The 22,558-nt window shown below is 36.5% G+C and overlaps 1 protein-coding gene across 3 annotated transcripts in view; it reads right to left on the bottom strand.

The window, feature by feature from the left end:
- Nucleotides 1–2,204: 2,204 nt before the first annotated feature.
- SYPL1 (synaptophysin like 1) overlaps nt 2,205–22,558 on the bottom strand; it is a 34,555-nt gene continuing 14,201 nt past the window's right edge. For all 3 annotated transcript variants that reach the window (XM_070469282.1, XM_070469286.1, XM_070469289.1), the window contains 4 exons: nt 13,653–13,774; nt 12,244–12,451; nt 7,942–8,130; nt 2,205–6,138 (listed from right to left, as the gene is read on the bottom strand). In XM_070469282.1, the coding sequence (XP_070325383.1) occupies nt 6,013–6,138; nt 7,942–8,130; nt 12,244–12,451; nt 13,653–13,774 (645 nt within the window). In that variant the 3' untranslated portion in view covers nt 2,205–6,012. The remainder of the gene's footprint in view (nt 6,139–7,941; nt 8,131–12,243; nt 12,452–13,652; nt 13,775–22,558) is intronic.

Genomic DNA, 22,558 nt, shown 5'->3' with positions numbered 1-22,558 from the left:
ACTGGGTGACTTTCACTTTCAAGAGTAAGATCAATCTGCACAGCTGAGTGGTTTTGTCAAGCAATATGTCCAGTTTTAATGTAGGAACAGAGAAAGCTGAAAGAATGATCTGTGGTTGGGTTTCTGCGAGGCAGGAAGTTGAGAATGCTGGCATGAGAGGGGTAGCTAGGTAGGGAAGAAAGTAAAACCAGAAGACATGACCAGAACATGAGGAGACTGACCAGAAGTTCTGATAAGATCAGAGAACAGATGCAGTGAAATTATTAAAATGAGGGTAAGAAAGATTTCAGAGAAGGAGCAATTAGGGTAAACAGGTCTAGTGTGTGGTTATGGAGCTAAGAGAATGAAGTGTAATGGAGACAAGGAAAACCAAAGCATTTCCCAGGACCTTGAGAATGATACTATGATGAAGGCCCTATTTATTTATCTGAGATCTCTACTAGTCATATAGCTCCCTTCTCAGTTCTGATGATAGACCAACACATGCTGTAAAAAAGACTGTGTGCTCAGTCGCTCAGTCATGCCTGACTCTTTGCGACCCCATGGACTGTAGCCCGTCAGGCTCTATCCATCCATGGGATTTCCCAGGCAAGAATACTGGAGTGGGTTGCCAGTTCCTTCTCCAGGGGATCTTCCTGACCCAGGGATTGAATCTGCAGCTCTTGCATTGTCAGGCAGGTTCTTTACCACTGAGCCACCAGGGAAGCCCACATTAGCCATTACAGAATTGCAAATTAGGATCACAAATATATACACACCTATTAGAATGACTAAAATTAAAAAGACTGACCATACCAAGTGTTGATGAAGATGTGAAGTAACTGAACTATCATACACTATTGGTGAGAATTTAAAATGGCACAACCACCTTGGTGGTTTCTTAGAAAATTAAATGTTTCTACCACATGATTCTGTCATCCCATCCACACTGAGCTATGTACCCAAGAGAAACATATTCATACAAAGACTTTTATATAAATGTTCACAGCAACTTTATTTCTATCAGCCCCAAACTGGCAATAGCCCAAGTTATCTACCAGCTGGTGACGGTATAAACCATATGTGGTATATCCACACACTGTGTGTAATAGCTATAAAAAGGAATAAGTTGTTGATATATGCAACACAGATCTGAAAATAATTATGCTGAGTGAAAGAAGTCTAACAAGAAGAATACTTATTCTATGATTCTATTTACATACAACTTTAAAAAATGTAAACTAATAGAAAGATCATTAACTGCTGGGGAATAGATGGGTAAGAGGGATTATCATAGAGCCTGAGACCACTGGTTACGACTCCCTGCTTCCATTGCAACGGGTGTGGGATGGATCCCTGGTCAAGTAGCTAGATTCTATATGCTGTGTGGCACAGCAAAGAAAAAAAAAAAACAACAACTGAACAGCTAAATTTTTCAAATTTGACTAGCAAGTAAGGTTTCACTTGTAATTACTGTTCTTATACAAGTAAAATCCAAATTCAAACAGTAGGAAATAGATTCTGTATGATAATATTGTAAATTATATAATAGTATTAATCATTTTTTTCCCAATCACTTTAATTTTAATTGGTAACTATTTTCCATTTATTTGTCTATTCCACAATGTAAGAACTATTAATATTGACCAAATTTTACATATCACTAGAATGACCAATATACAAGGTGCTGTAAATCCGTGGTTGTTTACTGAAGCAAAATGGCAGCAACTGTATTTTCAAATAAGCATATTTTCTATTTTTCATAGACTCCAATGACAAGTATAACTATAATTAAAGATAATAAAGATTTACTCTAATTTCCAAACATAATGAAAAAACAAAACTATCAGTTTGCAGATGATATAATTATCTATACAAAAATTAGAGGAACCTACAAATTATTAAAATTACCAAGAGGTTTAGAAGTGGTGAGGGGTAAAAGAATGTGCCTGTAAATGCAGGGGATGCAAGAGATGTAGGTTCAATCCCTGGGTCGGGGAAGATCCCTGGAGCAGGAAATGGCAACCTGATCCAGTATTTTTGCCAGGAAAATTCCATGGACAGAGGAGCTTGGCGGGCTACAGTCCATTAGATTGCAAGAGTCGGACAAGACTTAGCAACTGAGCATACACACACACACACACACACACACACACACACACATGATTTAGGAATACTGCCTTGTAGAAAAATGAATAAAGTCAATAAATAATAGAGAAATCCTGTACACCAGCAATAAAAATTACAATTTAATTTAGAACATAACTTAAGTGTTACTATGTACAATAGTAACCAGGGCTACAAGATACAAATGTCAATCTAAATCTTTACGCAGAAAATTATAACTTTATTGAAGGACATAAAAGGAGACATAGACCATGCTCATAAGTATATTTTATAAATATGACAATTCTCCAAAACTGATATATATATTTCAGTTTTTTCAACTGAAACCCCAAAGGTTTTTCGGAACTTGACCAGCTCATCCTAAAGTTTACATGCAAGGGTACAGGGCTCACGACAGTCAAGACGACTGTGATGACGATGATGGTGCTTTGGCACTCATCCTCTCAGATGGCAGTTCTTTCTGTAAAGTTGCGTAATTAAAGGGTGACAGGGCTGACATGGATTGGTATAGAATGTAAAAAGCTACAAATAATACAGGAATGATATACGACAGAGGGAACAAAAGATGAACTTTTAAATAGGTACCATGAAAATTGGGAGTATTTAAAAAATCAAAATTAGATCCCTACCTTATACTATATACAAAAATATACTCCCAATGGTTTAAAGACCTAAAAGTGAAAAACAAAACTAACATATTTTCAAGAAAAGAGGGGTGAATATCTTTATGATAGTGAGAAGGGCTTTCTGGACACAAAAAGCACCACCATGAAGACAGTTAAGTCAGTATTAAGATAAACTTTTGTATGACAAATCACAAAGTGAAAATACAAGCTACGGAGAGGAAGACAGTTGCAATCTACATAAATGCCAAAGGATTAGTATCCAGAATAAAGAGCACCTCACATCAATAGGAAAAAGACAAAAGAGAAAAAATTGGCAAAGGATATGAACAGGCAATACAGAGCAAACCTAAGTGACCAATAAACACAGGAAAGGACAGCCAACCTCAATCGCAATCTGAGAAACACAAATTCAAAAATATCAAACAGTATCACAAACCCATTAGAATGGCACAGTCCAACAACATCAAGCATCAAGCAAGGGCAAGAATACAGGCAACAGGGACTCTTACATATTGTTAGTGGGAGACTATACTGACACCATACTCGCACCTTATTGAACAATTTTTACTACCTAAGTTACAACTGAAAATGTGAATACTTCACATGCCAACTATTCTACTTCTAGTGGTATATCCTAGAGAAGCCTTCACATATTTTGCAAAAATATTTCAGTGCTATCTGTAATAGTGAAAAGAAAAACCTACTTCAGCAAGGAAAAGGCTGTATCTATAATGCTTTAGTTCCTTCAAAAGACAAAACCAAATCTGACATAAATAAAACAAAATGTTAATATTTGTTTTCCTTAGTGGTAGAAACTTGGTTCTATACTATTTCTTATGCTTATCTTAAAGTGTTAGTCGCTCAGTTATGTCTGACTCTTTGCAACCCCATAGACCTTAGCCAGCCAGGCTCCTCTGTCCACGGTATTTTCCAGGCAAGTATATTGGGGTGGGTTGTCATTCCCTTCTCCAGGGGATCTTCCTGACCCAACCTAGGGATCGAACCTAGGGATCGAACCCAGGTCTCCGGTGCTACAGGCAGATTCTTTACCGTCTGAGCCACCCAGAAAGCCCATACTTATCTTAAATGCTACATGACTTTATCAATTAAACGTGAAACGAAGTATATAGCAAGCAACTGACCTTAACATTTATAGCATATCTTTATTCAAGTGACTTCAATTCACAAAAACATTGGTAATAATGCTGTTTATAAAAAATTCTTGCAACCTATCACCTGGTAAGGCAAAACTTTTATTGCTTCTGTACTGGAAATTATCCTAAAAATCTTAACCCTGTAACACTGACTCAAAATCAGAGAGTGAAAGGCAACAGAATGCACTTTTTCCTAGATCTATGATCTCATTATTTATTAACATTTAATGCCATTGACTTAAAACTCTTTGAGGTCAGCATTCTTACTCTCATTTTTCAGATAAGCAAGCTGAAGCACACAGAGGTAAGTAATTTGCCTAAAGGTAAAGAATCTGCCTGCCAATGCAGGAGCTGCAAGACACGGGGGTTCAATCCCTGGGTTGCAAAGATCCCCTGGAGTAGGAAATGGCAATCTACTCCAGTATTCTCGCTGGGAAAATCCCGTTGACAGAGGTGTCTGGCAGGCTACAGTCCATGGGGTCGCAAACATCAGACAAGACTGAGCCAACAATGGCTAGTAGGTGGTGAAGCCAAGATTCAAATTCAGGCAGTTTGGCTCCAAAGCATACACTTTTAATTAAGAATCTTTGCTGCCAACTGGACAGTCAATTAGAAAAGGTTTATCAGTAAAACTCAACCTGAAAGTTACAAATAAGCATTTTAAAAATGAGATTGAAAGAAAAATAGAACCAGGGTCTCCAAAGCATTTTTTATTCCTTGCCAAACATTAAACAAACAAAACTACTGTAATATTCTATTTCTTGCTTTGTAAATCAATTCTATTTTATACTGCTCATGCCTTTAAGATGAAAGTTTCTTTATAATATAACAATCAGTGCACTCTTTATTTTAACTTCTTTATTAAGGTGGATACACATTCTCATATTAACAATTCTTGTGAACAAAAGCAACCAAAATAAGGCAATAGTAAGATGTGCTTCACATAAAAATAATCATGTGGCTAAGAGGAGATCTGGCCCTGTACAACAGAAAGATTAGGAAGCAAAACGTGAATAAGCCCTATATTCCAGAAGACACCCAAATGTGTGAGCAAAGACAGCACACCCATAATATAGCTCACTTAGGTTCCTTCTTTACGACGCATAATTCCTTAATTATCCATTTGTGAAATAAGAACAAACATTAAGAAATGTGAAATCCAAATTGTATTCATTTTCACAATATCAATACTAAACTCAAGACAGCAACTTCATTGAATATAAATGTTTCAAAAGTAAAAGGCAATCTTAATTTTTTTTATCCTATGAATAGGGTCTGCAAAAAAAGGTAGATTATTTAACTCTACTTGCAGGAGACTAGGTCTCAGCCTGCACTGAAGGAGCATAAGCAACAAAAGACAGCAAACAAATACCACTAGGAGTAATGCCCATACATATCAAAGTATCTAGGTGAACCATGTTTTACTTATGTAGCAAATCTATTAAATAACCAGCATATGGAAGCTTACACCTCATGCGAGAGAATTATCAAATTAACTCTACATCTATTAGAAATCTCTAAACCCCACTCCCCAAACAATTTTAGTACACCTACCAAGTACTGTAGGTCATTTAGAAAAACAGAAATAAAACATACATCAGTCTTTGTAATTAAGCATTTTTCATAACATATAAACAATGTTCAGATATAAACTGTTAACTAAATGTTTTTTCTAAATATGATTTATGTAATCAAGACTTTCTTAAACAAAGACAGGTCTTGGGAATATGATCTGTACAAACTTACAGTAGTGTATATTTCAAAACAGATTTTCCTCCTATTATGATATGACAATAAAACTCTTTTCTGAGTGAAGATATATGTTAAGGCTTAAGGTGTAAACACTTCGGAAGGAAAACAACTTAGTGAAGAAATTACCATTCATTTAAAAATGTGTATCATCTCATAATAGGCCCCTGAATTTTCAAATTCACATGTGAGAATACATTTACATCTTAAATTTCTAGGAAAGGCACAAGCTTTATGTAAAAAAGCAGCAAAATTTTAAACCCACCAATTTACTGAAAAAGCCATTACTTTTATTAGAAACAAAAAATGCTTCTCAAGGTGTTGGCAACAGGTCATAGTACAGACATTTATTTCATACAGTGTACTTCTCCCTTAAATTATATTCCAGTTGGAGGAGGAATACCTCCTTGAGAAGTGGTATTTGATGGACTGTGAAAGCTGGTCTCCTTATACACAAACCAGGCATTTCCTCCCCAAAGTATCATATTCAGAAAGCCAAAGATCTAAGAAAGAGAAAAACAAACATGAAAATCTAGTTTACTATTAAAATTTCATACCTATCTTAGTTTTCCTATAAATATCTAATATTTCCAGGCCATATACCATCATTTCATTTGAAGTCTGAACTATACATCAAGTGGAATAAAAAAGGAAGACTCTGTATGTCAATGCCCGATTTGGATATATAATGCCTTATTCCCAGTGAAATCTCTAAATCTGTAACATATCAAATCATGACTAAAAGATATTTATTTTTACATGTGCATTATTACCAATTAAAAAAAGGAACTAAATTTGTTTGAGAAAAGTAAGACCTTCCTTTTACTACTTTATATTTAGACTCTAGTGGCTTCAGGTAAAGAGAACAACAGGAATCCACGGTTCCTTCACTAGGAGGGGTTTTACTTTCTCCCATCTGAGTTGGTTATAAACGTTCTTTGTGCACCTTTTCCTACTTCCCTACTTCATCCCCCTCCTACCATCACCTTTGCTTCCACAGCTGCAGCCACAAGAGAAAAGAAGTCATAGAAGAAAACGTTATGTCACATCCTGTAATAATCAACCTAAAAGAAATCAGCCTTCCTAGGTACAAATCTGAAAGTTCAAAGTCTCAGAGATGAAGGAACTGAAGATATCCTATTTTCACAGTATTTTTGTTTTTTTTAAATAAAGACAAGAATAGTATTGACCTATGAGGTAAGAGTAGGGTAAAAAGCTTGGGTACTTGTGCTGTTGTTTAGTCGCTAAGTCGAGTTTTGCCACGCCATGGGCTGTAGCCCGCCATGCTCCTCTGTCCATGGCATTTCCCAGCAAGAACACTGGACCGGGTTGCCATTTCCTCCTCCAGGGGACCTTCCCGACCCAGGGATGGAACCTGCGTCTCCCGCACTGGCAAGTGGGCTCTTTACCAATGAGCTACCAGGGAAGCCCCAAACTGCTTTCTTCTATCTTTTGTATTATTTGGGTATAAAACACTTCTGAAAATATCTCAGCTCACCATCAATATATATGGAGAAAAAAAAAAAGACTTCTAAAACAAAAATTTGGCCAAATTGCTTTGTAAGGCAAGACCAACTTTATCCACTGGAAAAATACTTTCTTGAAAAGACATGAAATCTCCTTAAAAGTAATACCCTCATTATATTAATAATATATCTGTATTTGGATAAAATACCAGACAAAAATATTTAAATTTAGAGGCCAAAATTTTAGGATTATTTAAGGAACTATGAAAGTACTATTTTCAGAGACCCAGAGCAAATCAAATTAGAGAAAGGGCTAATGTCCATGGACAGAGGACAGTTCATGGGGTCACAAAGAGTCAGACATGACTTAGGGACTAAACAGTAACAACAGAAGTCAGATCTGGTTCAAACCTTGGCTTTGCCGACTTACCTGCCCTGTCCCCTTAAGTGATTTAACATGCAAGCTATATTCTCTGCCAGTTATAAATGAAGATAGTAACACCACTTCCCACATTCCTCTCAGAATTGACATATGTGTAATGACCTTAGCACACAGTCTTAATAAATGTTATATTAGAGCCTTTAGGGTCAAAGTCTTGCCTAGTTAACGTTAATAAAAACGTAACCATGATCTTGTCTAAGCTTGTTTACAAGTAATAATTTTCTTCATAAACTTTTTTTTGCTGTTATAAAGACTATATAACTAGGATTCTGATAAGCTTGATAAAGATAAAATCAACATATTCATCCAGGGATTTATTAAAACTATTGTTTTACTAAGTCACTGTAAGGCTTTTCTAGTAAGTGAAATAAATTATTTTATAAACACTGCATACTCACCACAGATACGTTTAGGGACCCCATACTCGTCACAGAGACGAACTGGCACAACGTTCCTTGAATACTACAAGGCTTAAGCTCCTGGACAATGCTGGGACCAGTAGCTGTTTTAATATCTGTAAGAGCTTTAGCCCAGGCTGAAGTGCTCACCAACCACAAAAAAGTCGCAACAATAGTAATTACAAAGTCCTAAAGCAAAAATAAGTATGAATTAATAATGAATACTTAGAGGTGGGAGGGGGGACTGGGATGGGGAATACATGTAAATCCATGGCTAATTCATTTCAATGTATGACAAAAACTACTGTAATGATGTAAAGTAATTAGCCTCCAACTAATAATAAAAAAAAAATGAATACTTAAAGATACAAAATTTTAAATCCGCCACCAAGGAAACCATGTTGAACTCTCAGTCCTGAGAAATGACATACTTTATAAAAAAAGGCCACAATCAACACAGCAAACACTACTGTTTACTATTGTCAGGGCAGTGCCTGTGCTACAACTGTCATCTTCTGAAGAGTCTAAGATTTTTACATGGAGAATCAGAAGTTTTATAAAGCCCTCATCACAACCTTATCTTACTAAGCTAAGCCTCTCCCTCTTTGGGATCAAATATCGGACTCTGTTGTCACCAATAACTGTATACCTCCATAATCTCTGTTTGAATCACCCCTCTCAAATATCACCTCTCTTTCTAGCTCATTCTCTTTGGCACCCCAACCTTAAAACTCCTTTGACCCCACTGAGATCTACAATCTGATCTCCATTCCCCTCAACTTAAGATTCTAAGGTTCTTCATTATAATCTCTTACATATACTCTCAGTTCCCTTACCCTCCCCTGCTTTCTCATATTGTTCTGGCGAACCTCTAATTTCAGTTAAATCTAATGCCCTATGATATGAACAGCGAGATGGTGAAAAGCACACATCCAGGATGACTTGTCTCTTTTTAAATTCATGACTACAAAATTTTAAGAACGCTCATTATATTAAGAACAACAACAACAAAATCTCTCTCAAAACACCCTGTCACTACAAGTTTTCTACTAAGTGTTTACTACTTATTACAGTTCAAGAATAGAAGTGAATTTTTAATATTTTGGATAATTTCTTATTGAACTAGTAAGAAAAAAATTTACTCTCCTTAATCTATTTTGCTGGGGAACTAGAACTCTGTCGACTAGTACTGGCTATAAAAATCTAACACTTTTTTAAAGTATGTATTTGGATAGTATAAAGTGTAAGTTTCCATCTCCTTTGGTCTTCCTTTACATTAACAACCGAAGTGGGAACAATGTAAGATTTGTATCTTTTAATGATGTATTCTGAGCATTCAGGTATGCTCAAGACTATGAGTTCTCACTATCTGCAGCAAAAATCTCTCCAAGCTCAGAAATGCGTTTTGGAGCTTATCACAGAGTTTTTTTTTTTTAAATAAATCTGGTTAGTTTTAAATTACTTTTGCCAGTGAACTTTTAGTCATTTATCTCAGATAAATACCAGTGATCACATATGAGATACAGAAACTGTTATATATAGCTTGTCCACCTAGTCAAGCTGGCACTGAATAAAGATCTTGCATTAGCGAACAATGACTCATCTTACAAGCATGGTGGCACAGTATTTGCATTTAAGCCCTCCACTGCTACTGCTCTTTAAAAAATGTGTACCAAAGAGAAAAGAATAGAAATGTTAAGTGTTTTGCACTGTGGGAGTGCTCGCCTTTTTGCTGCTGTACTCTGCTGTATTTTGTGCTGTGGCAAATGTTTTCTAAGCACTTGCTAGAAAGAGCTGGTAATCAGTATGAGATTATCACATGTTAAATTCTCTCTGGGCTAAAGTTCATCATTTTGACCAACAGATGTCAAATCTTAATTTTAAGGTTTCTTCCTTCCAAATTCCTAATCAAAAAACCACAAATTTTTTTTTCCTGATTATGCTCTTTATGTCCAAGCTATTAAAGGCTTGGGATGACATTTTTATATTTCAAAAGCAGGTTCTTTTCTGACAATGATGCATGAAGTAATCTTAGAATGAAGGGAAGTGGGAGAAATGAGGCCTCTGAAGACAGTCCATGTGACTAAGGACTCTAGCTAGTTCTACATGAACAATGCCACCTGGAATTATGCAATGCACAACATGCCTGTGGCAGCCCTAGTGCTACCAATAAGAAGGATATAATTCATAACAGAGCTTTAGGATTTGGGATATCCTATCTTTGTTTGGTTTCATTATATGGTATTTCTGATCCTCCACACAGCCTAGAACCCTTAAGCTCTCACTATTTAGCACAAAAATGTGCTGAATTTATTTAAAAACTAAGTTTGATTTTAAAATGTCACAATTGAAATTCTCCTAGAGATATCTTAGCAGAGAACTGAGAACACTGATGAAAGAGCACAAGTCATTAACAAATGGTACTTAAAAAAAATTCATGTCATGTTTGGCTATAGTTAAAATTTTAGGCATCACAAAAGTTTTTTTTTACATTTATATGGTTAAAGTAAAATTCAAAATTTAATTTAGAAGCTGGACTTTTACAAATAAGAAGTATCCATCATACACTGTTCATACACTGTATGAGCAAAAAAACACTTACAGAACTAATTCTGGATTATGTCTCTATAGGACCATTATTATTTCTCTATATGATCACTCTGAGGTGGAAAATTATTTTTGACTTTTCTGAATGATACAACTAAATCAGTTTTATAGTTTTATTAGGCAGAAAAAGCCTCCTCCAAAGCAGATTTGAATGCTGCTTTAAAAACTGTCATGTATCAAGGGTGAAACAGATCACTAGCCCAGGTTGGATGCGTGAGACAAGTGCTCGGGGCTGGTGCACTGGGAAGACCCAGAGGGATGGGATGGGGAGGAAGGTGGGAGGGGGGATCGGGATGGGGAACACATGTAAATCCATGGCTGATTCATGTCAATGTATGGCAAAAACCACTACAATACTGTAAAGTAATTAGCCTCCAACTAATAAAAATAAATGAAAAAAAAAAAAAACCCTGTCATATTTTTAAGGCTTAATAAACAAAATAAGAGAAATAAAAGGTTCATTGCTAGATTTAACTTAAAATTTGTTGGGATAATGACAAGATGGCAAGAAATATCTTCATTTAGAATTTAATCTATAAAGAACTTTAACAAAATATAAATAAGGCTTGAAAAGTCCACAGAAGTTACAGATTACTAACATGAAATTTCTATTAAGTACTGCAAATTAAAATGGCTGATGTCTATCTTTTGAAAGTCACTTAACAACCAAGAAATGTTTTATAAAAATATCAGGTTTGAGAACTTCTTCTCAGATACATGAAATGAAATAAATATGATGGATAAAATACTGTTTTATTACTTACTTACCATCTGCATTCTTATGATCCAGGCAGCAAAAATTAAAAATAAATAAGTAGATAAATAAAACCTATTATTCAATAATTTGACCTATCCTTTAAAGCAACTTCACAAATAATAAGTAGATGTGAGCAGTTACTGCTTTCTTAGGATATCAATGACCAGTATCACGAAAACATCTCTGTTGTCTCTTTAAAGCAGTAACACCAATACGGACTTCACAGTTATTCTTTGGTAGTGGACGTCCACTTTAAAACTACAGTTTATCTCTGGATTTGCTGCCAACAATCTAGGGGAATTCTACTAACTAAATCTCAGAGATTATTTTTATTTCTAGCTCAGTAGACCCTGAAGCCAAAAAAGGTATTAGGACTTCAAATCCAAATCCTTTGTTGGCATCTTAAAGATTCAGAATTAGCTCATGAATGCCACTAATGCCAAATTCTATAACTTTTATAGAATTACCTTGGTCAGAATTTAAATTAAAGAATTTAAGAATATAGACCAGGTGTCAGGCATAAAGGGGATATCTCTGAGAAAAGAGAAAAAAGATAAAAAACAGGAAAACAGTTATGAGACTACTAGCATTGTTAGCAATTCTTCAAATCAAATACATTAATTTCTATTTAATTTCCCTGCTATTTGCAACCTAATATGCTTTGTCCCATATTCGAGTTCTTTCCAGGTTAAAATAGAGTTAAATACAAACAAACCTCTCTCTGTATAAGGAGCACAGAGGAAGTGTTGCAACAGGCTACAAGAATTGGGTTAAACACGACAAGAGCAAGCATAAACTCGTGCAGAAGTCAAGACATGTTGAAACTGGTTTATGCCAAGAGTTTTTTTTTTCCCAGTGTAAGAAAATCCATATTTAAATTCAAATGTAATATATACCTACATAAATTATTTTTGTATAAAAAGAAAGTGATTACTTACAGTCATGGGAAGCTTTCGATTATCACGATACAGGTTTGTGTAACCAACATAGAGGAGAAGAGCAGCAATGCAGTACAGGAAGACAAAGACTGCAAAAGTAACATAGAACTGCGAGGAAGAGGAGTAATCTCCAATAAGGACATAATTTTTCCAATCTACATGACAGACATTTACACCTTGAGGTGACTGAAATGATGCTTCATTCAACCTATTAAAAAATAGGCACAAATTTATGAATTACTTGGACTCTTCTAACAGAAACACATAGGCAGAATATTTAAGTAAAATATACTCCCAAAATATATTAAAACACTTTCCTTTTAAAAAAAAAGAGAAAAATTCAAATATTTAAGTAAATTAAAATTTTCATACGTATATAAATCATATATTACACCTGATACTTGGCTTATGATAGACTGAATACAGACTGAATTAAACACTTTCACACCCAGATAATATCTTCCTGTAACAAAAACTTAGCAGATTAATAGCACTGTTACAAAATGGCTTACAATCTGAGAAACTGTATTCCATTCTAGGAGGCAAAGTCTGTGTGACTAGCACCAGGAGAGTCAATTATAATGATTCACATTTTAACTCTCACTAATTAGCTAACTCCACAAAGTCTTTAATTTTCTCTATCCATAAATCACAAAAGCACTTATCACTAAAGATGCTATAACTTTATAAGAGGACTGAGAGATAGAGAGGCAAAGATTGATTACGAAGCACTTGCTATCTGACATATCTTTAATGTAAGATTTTATTTAATCATCAAAGCAACCTTAAATGGTTTAAATTCATTGAACAGAAAAACTGAGTCTAGAGAATTAAGTAAGCAGTCAGTAAGCAGGGAAAGATTCACACCCTTACTTAAACACAGGACAGATGGAGTAAACATTTAATGAATACTGAGGTCAAACAGAACAAAACAGCCATAAATATTCAGAAAATAAAGTTTTAGGCTGCTGAAAGAAACATAGGAACTCTTCACTTTATATAAATCCATGTCTTAAAGCTATACATTGCACATTAGTAACTGCAAATACATGAGAAAGTTGGATTTTTCATAAGCTGTGTTTGCTTCTACAACATGGCTTCTCAAACTAAGGTGACAGAGCAGTCTTCTTTTGAAATTTCCAATCCACTGTGGGATGACAGAATAAAAGTGTCAAGGCAATGTCATATGAAAGTTTCTGAATGCTTACTGTCATTTTCTGTATTTATTTCATCACAGTTCAGGAAAACAGTCTGCAGATAGGCACTGGTCCACACACCATACTTTCAGTAACAATGATCACTACTTACAAATGAGCATGAAATTAAAAATGTCTAACTCCCAAGATTAATAAGTTGTTGGGAAATCTTAATGAGTGAAAAGAGTTGTTAAACCCCAAAAGCAAACTTACCTGAATGGATAACCAAAAGTAGCTGTAATCGTTTTATTCTCAGCACCTTTATCACAAGACACTTGAATTTCTGTTTTGCCCTTAAAACCTCCACAGGTAGCAAAAGCAAAGATAGAAGCAATCTACACAAAGACCAAAGAAAGAAAAGAAAGAAGCATTACTCTACCTAAACATAGGTCATGAAAATCTTAAATACAGTGAGTATTAATGACTATTAAAAATTGGCTCACTAACATTCTTAGAATTCTTATTTACAAATGAAGATGGTGAAAAATATTTAAAAATGTATCTGCAACCTCTCTGACCTCCCAGCTTCATGCACTAGTCACCAACTTAATTATGAACACAGGCAGACCTTATTGTGTCTGTTACCTTCCTATGTACACTGCTTATATTATATAATTTCTTCTGTGACTGCTTCGGTTTATCTCTGAAACAACAGACCCTTCATCCCACCCCAAAACCATGATACCATTATCACTCCATGACAACTAATACTTCCTTTCTTTCTTTTTTTTCATTTGTTATTTGGCTCCGTCAGGTCTGAGTCACATCGTGTGGAATCTTTCATTGCAGTGAACAGACTCTCTTGTGGCATGCAGGCTTCAGTAGTTGTGGCCTGCTGGCTTAGTTGCTCTGTGACGTGTGGGATCTTAGTTCCTTGATCAGGGATCGCATCCTAATTCCCTAACCAGGGATTGAACCCACGTCCCTGCATTGCAAGCCAGATTCTTAACCACTGGACCAGGGGGAAGTCCCAATGATTTCTTAATAGCAAGTCATGAGTTCAAATTTCCCAAGCTGATTCATATTTTTTAATCCTAAGTATTTTTTTTCAGAGTCTGCACATTACATTTGTTTAATATAAAATTTGTTAAGTCATGGATTTCTCTCCATAGCCCCACACTTCTTTCTCATTTATTATTGAAGAAACTAGGCCATTTGTCTTACAGAGATTTCCACATGGTGTTGTGTGGCATAATTCCTCTGTTTTTTCTAAAGAGGCTAGATTAAACTCTGGTTTGTGTTTTCTTTTCTTCACTTGTTTTCTCTTGTTTATTTGTGAGAATGCCAATTTTCAGCTGGCTCTCTTGTTATTATATTAAGATAAATTAGTGGGTTCAGGTATTGTCAGCCTGATCTATCATTTAATTTCTCCATTAGACTTTCCTCTAGTGGTTTTAGCAGCTATTGATGGTCATGACTTGGTTCCATTATTTTATTAGAGGTTGGGAAATGTAGCATTCTGTCATTTCTTTCTTACCTGGAATTCTCCTGTGCAGAACTTTGTCACATAATCATTTTGGTTAACCTGAAGTATGGTTCATAGGAGGCAAAGAGTATAAATGTCTGGTTCTTTCTTTATTTTTCTTTACCAATTTTTAGAATAGTAAACTAGTTTCTTAATATCTTTTGGATGTAACAACTGGATTATTTTTAGCATTATTGTAAATTAGGTTTCATATATTTTATGTTTTCCAACTGTTTGCCTTTTTTTTTTAATACTCAAATTGTCTTGTATTTAGCTAATAGTAGTCTCAAGTGGCTTTCCTTTTTTTCCCCCTTGACCCTTACAGTTTTTGATAGTTTACTTGTTTTCTGGACACAATATTTCAGGATAAGTTTGTACATTTCCTGCCTTAATTGTGGATTCAGCCAGTCTATTATCTCCAGGGAAACTTAGTTCCTTGAATGAGAAATGATACTTACTAATCACATTCTGGAAACTAGGGACCATACTTTTAAGATAAGGAATTTTTAAAAATTGTTTTAACTTGAGATATAGTTGACTTGCAATTTCTGCTTTACAGCAAAGTGACTCAGTTATATATATAAATTTTTTCCCCCTATTTTCCATTATAGTTTATCACAGAATATTGATTTTAGTTACCTGTGCTATATGATAGAACCTGTTTACCCATTCCATGTATAATAGTTTGCAACTGCTGACTCCAGACTCCTTTCCCTCCCTTGGCAACTGCAAGTCTGTTCTCTTTGAGTCTGTTCCTGTTTCATAGATAGGTTCCTTTGTGTCATATTTTAGAGCCCACATATAAATTATATCATATGATATTTGTCTTTGACTTACTTTACTCAGTGTGACAGTCTTTAGATCTATCCATGTTACTGTTAATGGCATTTCATTCTTTTTTACAGCTGAGTAGTTATACCACTGTACGTTTATACCACGTTTTCTTTATCCATTCATCTGTTGATGGATATGTAGGTTGTTTCCATGTCTTGGCTATTATGAACAGTGCTGCTGTGAAGATGAGGGTGCACGCATCTTTCTGAATTATAGTTTTATCCAGATAAATGCCCAGCAGTGAGATTGCTGGATCATACAGCAACTCTAGTTTTTGTTTATTGGGAAACCTCCACACTGTTTTCCATAATGGCTGCACCAATTTATATTCCTACCAACAGTGTAAGAAGGTTCCCTTTTCTCTACACCCTCTCCAGCATTCGTTATTTGTAGACTTGGGTAAAAAAAATTTTAATAATGAGAAAAGAAGCTGGCCATGTTAGCCATGCTAGCAGAAAGGAAGAATTCAACAAAGCAAGGCAAAGCAAGTGTGGGGTCCTTAGAAACAGTTTAGGATATTGAAGGGAAACTGTATTCCTTGCTGTGAGGGGAAGATGAAAATCCAGATTGTCATAATGTGAGAAACACTTTAATTGTGTCATTATTTTGTACTCATAACAAGAAAAGTAATGTCCATTAAAAAAAGAAAAGAAGCACAAAGAAGTTAGTAACTTCCCAAGGTTACAGAGCCAATAACTGCTAAGTCAAGATTCAAACCTGGGCAGTCTAGCTTCAGAGTTTGTTTTTAACCAGGATTTTATTTTTTATTTATTTATTTATTTTTGCCTACTCAAAGAGAATATTTTTATTTGGCCATGTGAAGAATTTTGGAAATGACAGTACATTCAATATAAGCAATTTTAATACTGCCATCTTTTTTTTTTTAATACTGCCATCTTACATTTCAAAGAGGCAGTAGAGAAGAGTATCATGGGTATTTTTATTACAGAGAAATGGTTTACCACAGCTCTCAAGTAACTGCATGGGGAGTCACCATGAGGATAGAAGCTGGAAAAAACTCTCGTTCCTGCAGCTCTGAGAATCCTCAGGTGGAGCCTGTGGAGGCAGGTGGTGGCCGTGGAGATTGGAAAAGAGTGCAGACGTGTACCACGGTCTGTTGCTGCCATCTTCTTTTGGGCTTATATTCACAGTGCCACCATGGTTGTCTCGTGCTATGACATTTGAGAACATTTCAAGATAAGGAGTGATACCCATTTAATATGTTTTTAAATACTTTAGCTTCTTTCAGCTTCTCTAAGTTTCTGTTTTGTGCTTCAGTTTCTTCTGTTTCCCCCAAAGTTGAAGGCAACTCCAAACTCATTGTCACATCCTCATCTGCATACTAGGGCCTCTCGCAGGTTATGTGCTGTCACACACCAGCGAGTCTGTAAAGAAACCGCATGACGACCCCGGCCAGTTAACGGCCGTTCTACCTCCCTTAACCAGGATTTTATACTGCCTTCACCCTACCAAGCTTGAGTTTTCTAAGTTTTCTAAAATGTTTAAAAAAAAAAAAAGGAAAAAGGCAGTAGTAATAGTATTTACTGCACAGAGTTACTGTGAACGTTGAATTTAAGACTCAATATAGTATTTAGCATATAGTAGCACATGCTGCGGAGAAGGCAATGGCAGCCCACTCCAGTACTCTTGCCTGGAAAATCCCATGGACGGAGGAGCCTGGTAGGCTGCCGTCCATGGGGTCGCACAGAGTCGGACACGACTGAGCTACTTCACTTTCACTTTCATGCACTGGAGAAGGAAATGGCAACCCACTCCAGTGTTCTTGCCTGGAGAATCCCAGGGACAGAGGAGCCTGGTGGGCTGCCGTCTACGGGGTTGCCCAGAGTCGGACACGACTGAAGTGACTTAGCAGCAGCAGCTGCAACCTCTCAACAGGTGTGATTTTAGTTTCCTGAGTATAATATAGAAATTAGTATAACAGCCCACGTAACAACACATTTGCTCCTATTACAGTGTACCTACTAAATATTATGAAACTCAAAGTCTTATCTATTAGTATCAAAATCAAAAGGGGATAAATTGAAACCCGAGGGTAACTATAAAGCCAAGAAACTATAAGCAGAAATGTTATTTCATGAGCTTATAAGGCCTCACTTGTGGCTATTTCCAGGTCTCAAAAAGTAGTTGGAGATTTGTTTTCCTTATCATACATATGCTTAAAGAAATGTACGGATGCTTTCTCAAATGCTATCCAAACAGGGAAAAACCTGAAAGCATACTAAATATTGACAGGGAGTCAAATAAACTGTAACTCACTCCCGCAAGAGAAGAGTATGCTGTCATTAAAATGCTGGGCAATATCTAATGATAGAGAAAAAGGTTCATTACATATAAAGTTTGTTTAAACAATGCATTGTGCACGAGTTTATGTCTGTGCAGATACAACATCATAAAAACTAAAAAGGATATGCATCATAATTTTAAGTGGTCACCTCTGAAAAGACAAAAGATAATTTCTTTTTCTATTTGTATCTCATGAATTTTCTACAAAACAAAACAAACAAAAACCCAAGATATAGTGTAGTAACCAAGAGCTCAATCCTTCAGCAAATGCTGATGGCTCTATTTATGAAATATATTCAGAACTTGATAACTTTTCCCACCATCATCATAACATCCTCATCTAAGCCACTATTACTTCTTGCCTGAATTATATGCTAACAGTCTTCTAAGTTGATCCTCTTGCTTCAGTCCCTGCCTCTTCTTCAATCTATTTTCCACATCAGCCAGGGCCATCTTTTAAAAATATAAGGCAGAAAACTTTATCACCTGCTCTAAACTCTCCACTGGCTTCTGAATTCTCTCCAAATACAACATTTATATAATGGTCTATAAGATCCTTTCCTCCTTTAATACTTCTGATCTCATGTAGCTTCTTTTTCCCTTGCCAAACCTCTTTACACAAATGTTCTCCCTGTTATTCTTTAAAGACATGGGATAAACTCCTTCAGAACCTTTGTACTGACTATTCCCTCTGCTTGGAATACATAGTTAGCTTCCTACTTCACAGCTCCCTGTTCCAATGTGACCTTATCAGAAAAGCCTTTTCCTAACCACACTATGTTAAATAACAGTGTGCTTCCCACTCTACGCTATCAGTTCTCTTTATTTGTGCTGATCTATTTTTCCTCCATTGTAATGAACAGTGCCTGACAGTACTTCATTATTTGTCTATTTTTCTCTACAATGTAAACTCAAAGAGAGCAGGCACTGTTTTGCTCAAGGTCACACACATCTAGCAAACAGATGGAATTCAGTGCAAGTTTGATATCAAAACCTATCCTATACTGTTGAACACTGACATAATGCCTCCCATGGATTAATCCAGGGCCTTGAATCAGGCCACCCATAATCAGGATCATAACTATCCAAGGAATTTTTTTGCCATGAAGAAAGAGATATATGAAAAGGAATTTAATTATAGATAAGAAGAGTCTGGTATAATGTCCACACATAGTTTGGTATCTTAAGAGTTAAAAAATTAAGAAAGAAGAATACTATTTCAGCATAAATATATATGAATATACAGTGAGAACACAAGGCCAGGAAATGAGTCCTGGGTATATATCCATATTTTGAATTAGAAAAAAGAAACAGGACACACACAACTGAATCAACAGAATAAACAGGCCAGAAGCAGACTAGTGGGTAGAGACAAATTGTACCTAACAGAGCTGGCTTTACAGGCCTCGAGAAGACTCCACACACGGACATCACCAGATGGTCAATACCGAAATCAGACTGATTATATTCTTGGCAGCCAAAGACGGAGAAGCTCTATACAGTCAGCAAAAACAAGAACGGGAGCTGATTGTGGCTCAGATCATGAACTCCTTATTGCCAAATTCAGACTTAAATTGAAGAAAGTAGGGAAAACCACTAGACCATTCAGGTATGACATAAATCAAATTCCTTGTGACTATACAGTGGAAGTGAGAAATAGATTTAAGGGACTAGATCTGATAGAGTGCCTGATGAACTATGGAGGTTCATGACATTGTACAGGAGTCAGGGATCAAGACCATCCCCATGGAAAAGAAATGCAAAAAGGCAAAATGGTTGTCTGAGGAGGCCTTACAAATAGCTGTGAAATGAAGAGAAGCAAAAAGCAAAGGAGAAAAGGAAAGATATTACCATTTGAATGCAGAGTTCCAAAGAATAGCCAGGAGAGATAAGAAAGCCTTCCTCCGGGATCAATGCAAAGAAATAGAGGAAAACAATAGAATAGGAAAGACCAGAGATCTCTTCAAAAAAATCAGAGATGCCAAGGGAACATTTCATTCAAAAATGGACTCAATAAAGGACAGAAATGGTATGGACCTAACAGAAGCAGAAGATATTAAGAAGTGGTGGCAAGAATACACAGAAGAATTGTACAAAAAAGATCTTCACGACCCAGATAATCACAATGGTATGATCACTCACCTAGAGTCAGACATCCTGGAATGTGAAGTCAAGTGGGCCTTAGAAAGCATCACTATGAATAAAGCTAGTGGAGGTGATGGAATTCCAGTTGAGCTATTTCAAATCCTGAAAGATGATGCTGTGAAAGTGCTGCATTCAATATGCCAGCAAATTTGGAAAACTCAGCAGTGGTCACAGGACTGGAAAAGATCAGTTTTCATTCCAATCCCTAAGAAAGGCAATCCCAAAGAATGCTCAAACTACTGCACAACTGCACTCATCTCACACGCTAGTAAGGTAATGCTCAAAATTCTCGAAGCCAGGCTTCTGCAATACATGAACCAAGAACTTCCAGATGTTCAAGCTGGTTTTAGAAGAGGCAGAGGAACCGCCTCTTCAATATCCGCTGGATCATCAAAAAAGGAAGAGAGTTCCAGAAAAACATCTATTTCCGCTTTGTTGACTATGCCAAAGCCTTCGAATGTGTGGATCACAATAAACTGTGGAAAATTCTGAAAGAGATGGGCATGCCAGACCACCTGACCAACCTTTTGAGAAACCTATATGCAGGTCAGGAAGCAACAGTTAGAACTGGACATGGACCAACTGACTGGTTCCAAATAGGAAAAGAAGTACGTCAAGGCTGTATACTGTCACCCCACTTATTTAACGTATATGCAGAGTACATCATGAGAAACGCTGGGCTGGAAGAAGCAGAAGGTGGAATCAAGATTGCCGGGAGAAATATCAATAACCTCAGATATGCAGATGACACCACCCTTATGGCAGAAAGTGAAGAGTAACTATAAAGCCTCTTGATGAAGGTGAAAGAGGAGAGTGAAAAAGTTGGCTTAAAACTCAACATTCAAAAAACTAAGATCATGGCATCTGGTCCCATCACTTCATGGGAAATAGATGGGGAAACAGTGGAAGCAGTGTCAGACTTTATTTTTGGGGGCTCCAAAATCACTGCAGATGGTGACTGCAGTCATGAAATTAAAAGACGCTTACTCCTTGGAAGGAAAGTTATGACCAACCTAGATAGCATATTAAAAAGCAGAGACATTACTTTGCCCACAAAGGTCCATCTAGTCAAGGCTATGGTTTTCCAGTGGTCATGTATGGATGTGAGAGCTGGACTGTGAAGAAACCTGAGTGCTGAAGAATTGATGATTTTGAACTGTGGTGTTGGAGAAGACTCTTGAGAGTCCCTTGAAATGCAAGAAGATCCAACCAGTCCATCCTAAAGGAGATCAGTCCTGGGTGTTCATTGGAAGGACTGATGCTGAAGCTGAAACTCCAATACTTTGGCCACCTCACGTGAAGAGTTGACTCACTGGAAAAGACCTTGATGCTGGGAGGGATTGGGGACAGGAGGAGAAGGGGATGACAGAGGATGAGATGGCTGGATGGCATCACTGACTCAATGGACATGAGTTTGAGTAAACTCCAGGAGTTGGTAATGGACAGGGAGTCCTGGCATGCTGCGATTCATGGGCTTGCAATGAGTCGGACACGACTGAGAGACTGAACTGAACTGAACTGAACTGACCCCGCTTAAATGTGGATAGAGCAGTGACTTGCTTCTAGTGAACAGAATACGGTAGAAGGAATGGGATGTCCTTTCTGAGATTAGGTAATAAAAAGACTACAATTTTTGTCTTCATTTCTCACTCCCTTGAATGATCTGATTTGGGGGACACTACAAACCATTAGAAAATATTTGCAAAAATGTTACAAATGGTTAGTGTTTACTAACATACAGATCTAGGACAGACTCTTACTCATGCATACTGTATGACAAGTGTAAGAACGTTCACAGTACTATTGCTTATAATATCAGAATATGGGGAGAGGGGAAGCAACAAGAAAGCAGACAAAATATATTGGTATACAGTACTTACAATGAGAACTTACACAGCAATGAAGCAATACAACTGTAGCTACCTATGTCAACAAGGATGAACTGTAGAAACCTAATGTCATTCTTTTAAAAGCTCTGTTTACCTGGAGAAGGGAATGGCTACCCATTCCAATATTCTTGCCTGGAGAATTCCAGGGACAGAGGAGCCTAGTGGGCTACATAGGATCACTATCCTTGTTCAAGCCCTCACCATTTTTCCCTTGGACTAACCCAACAGACTCCTCACTTTTACACTCATTCTCAATGCCATCCATCTTTTACTGTGGCCTCTAGAGCTGCAGTGTCCATTAAGGTGCCATAAGCCACATGTGGCTACTGAGCACTTTAAAACTGGCTAGCCTGACCTGAGATGGTTGTACATGTAAAATATACCATGGTTTATGAAGAGTTAGTACGAAAAAAAGAATGTAAAATATCTCATCAATAACTGTTTATACTGATTACTTGTTGAAACAATAATATTTTGGATAT

The sequence above is a fragment of the Odocoileus virginianus genome, chromosome 1, assembly GCF_023699985.2.
Source record: "Odocoileus virginianus isolate 20LAN1187 ecotype Illinois chromosome 1, Ovbor_1.2, whole genome shotgun sequence".
Taxonomy (NCBI): Eukaryota; Metazoa; Chordata; class Mammalia; order Artiodactyla; family Cervidae; genus Odocoileus; species Odocoileus virginianus.
The sequence above is the reverse complement of the archived record's forward strand: the minus strand, read 5'-3'. Positions and strand labels throughout refer to the sequence as shown.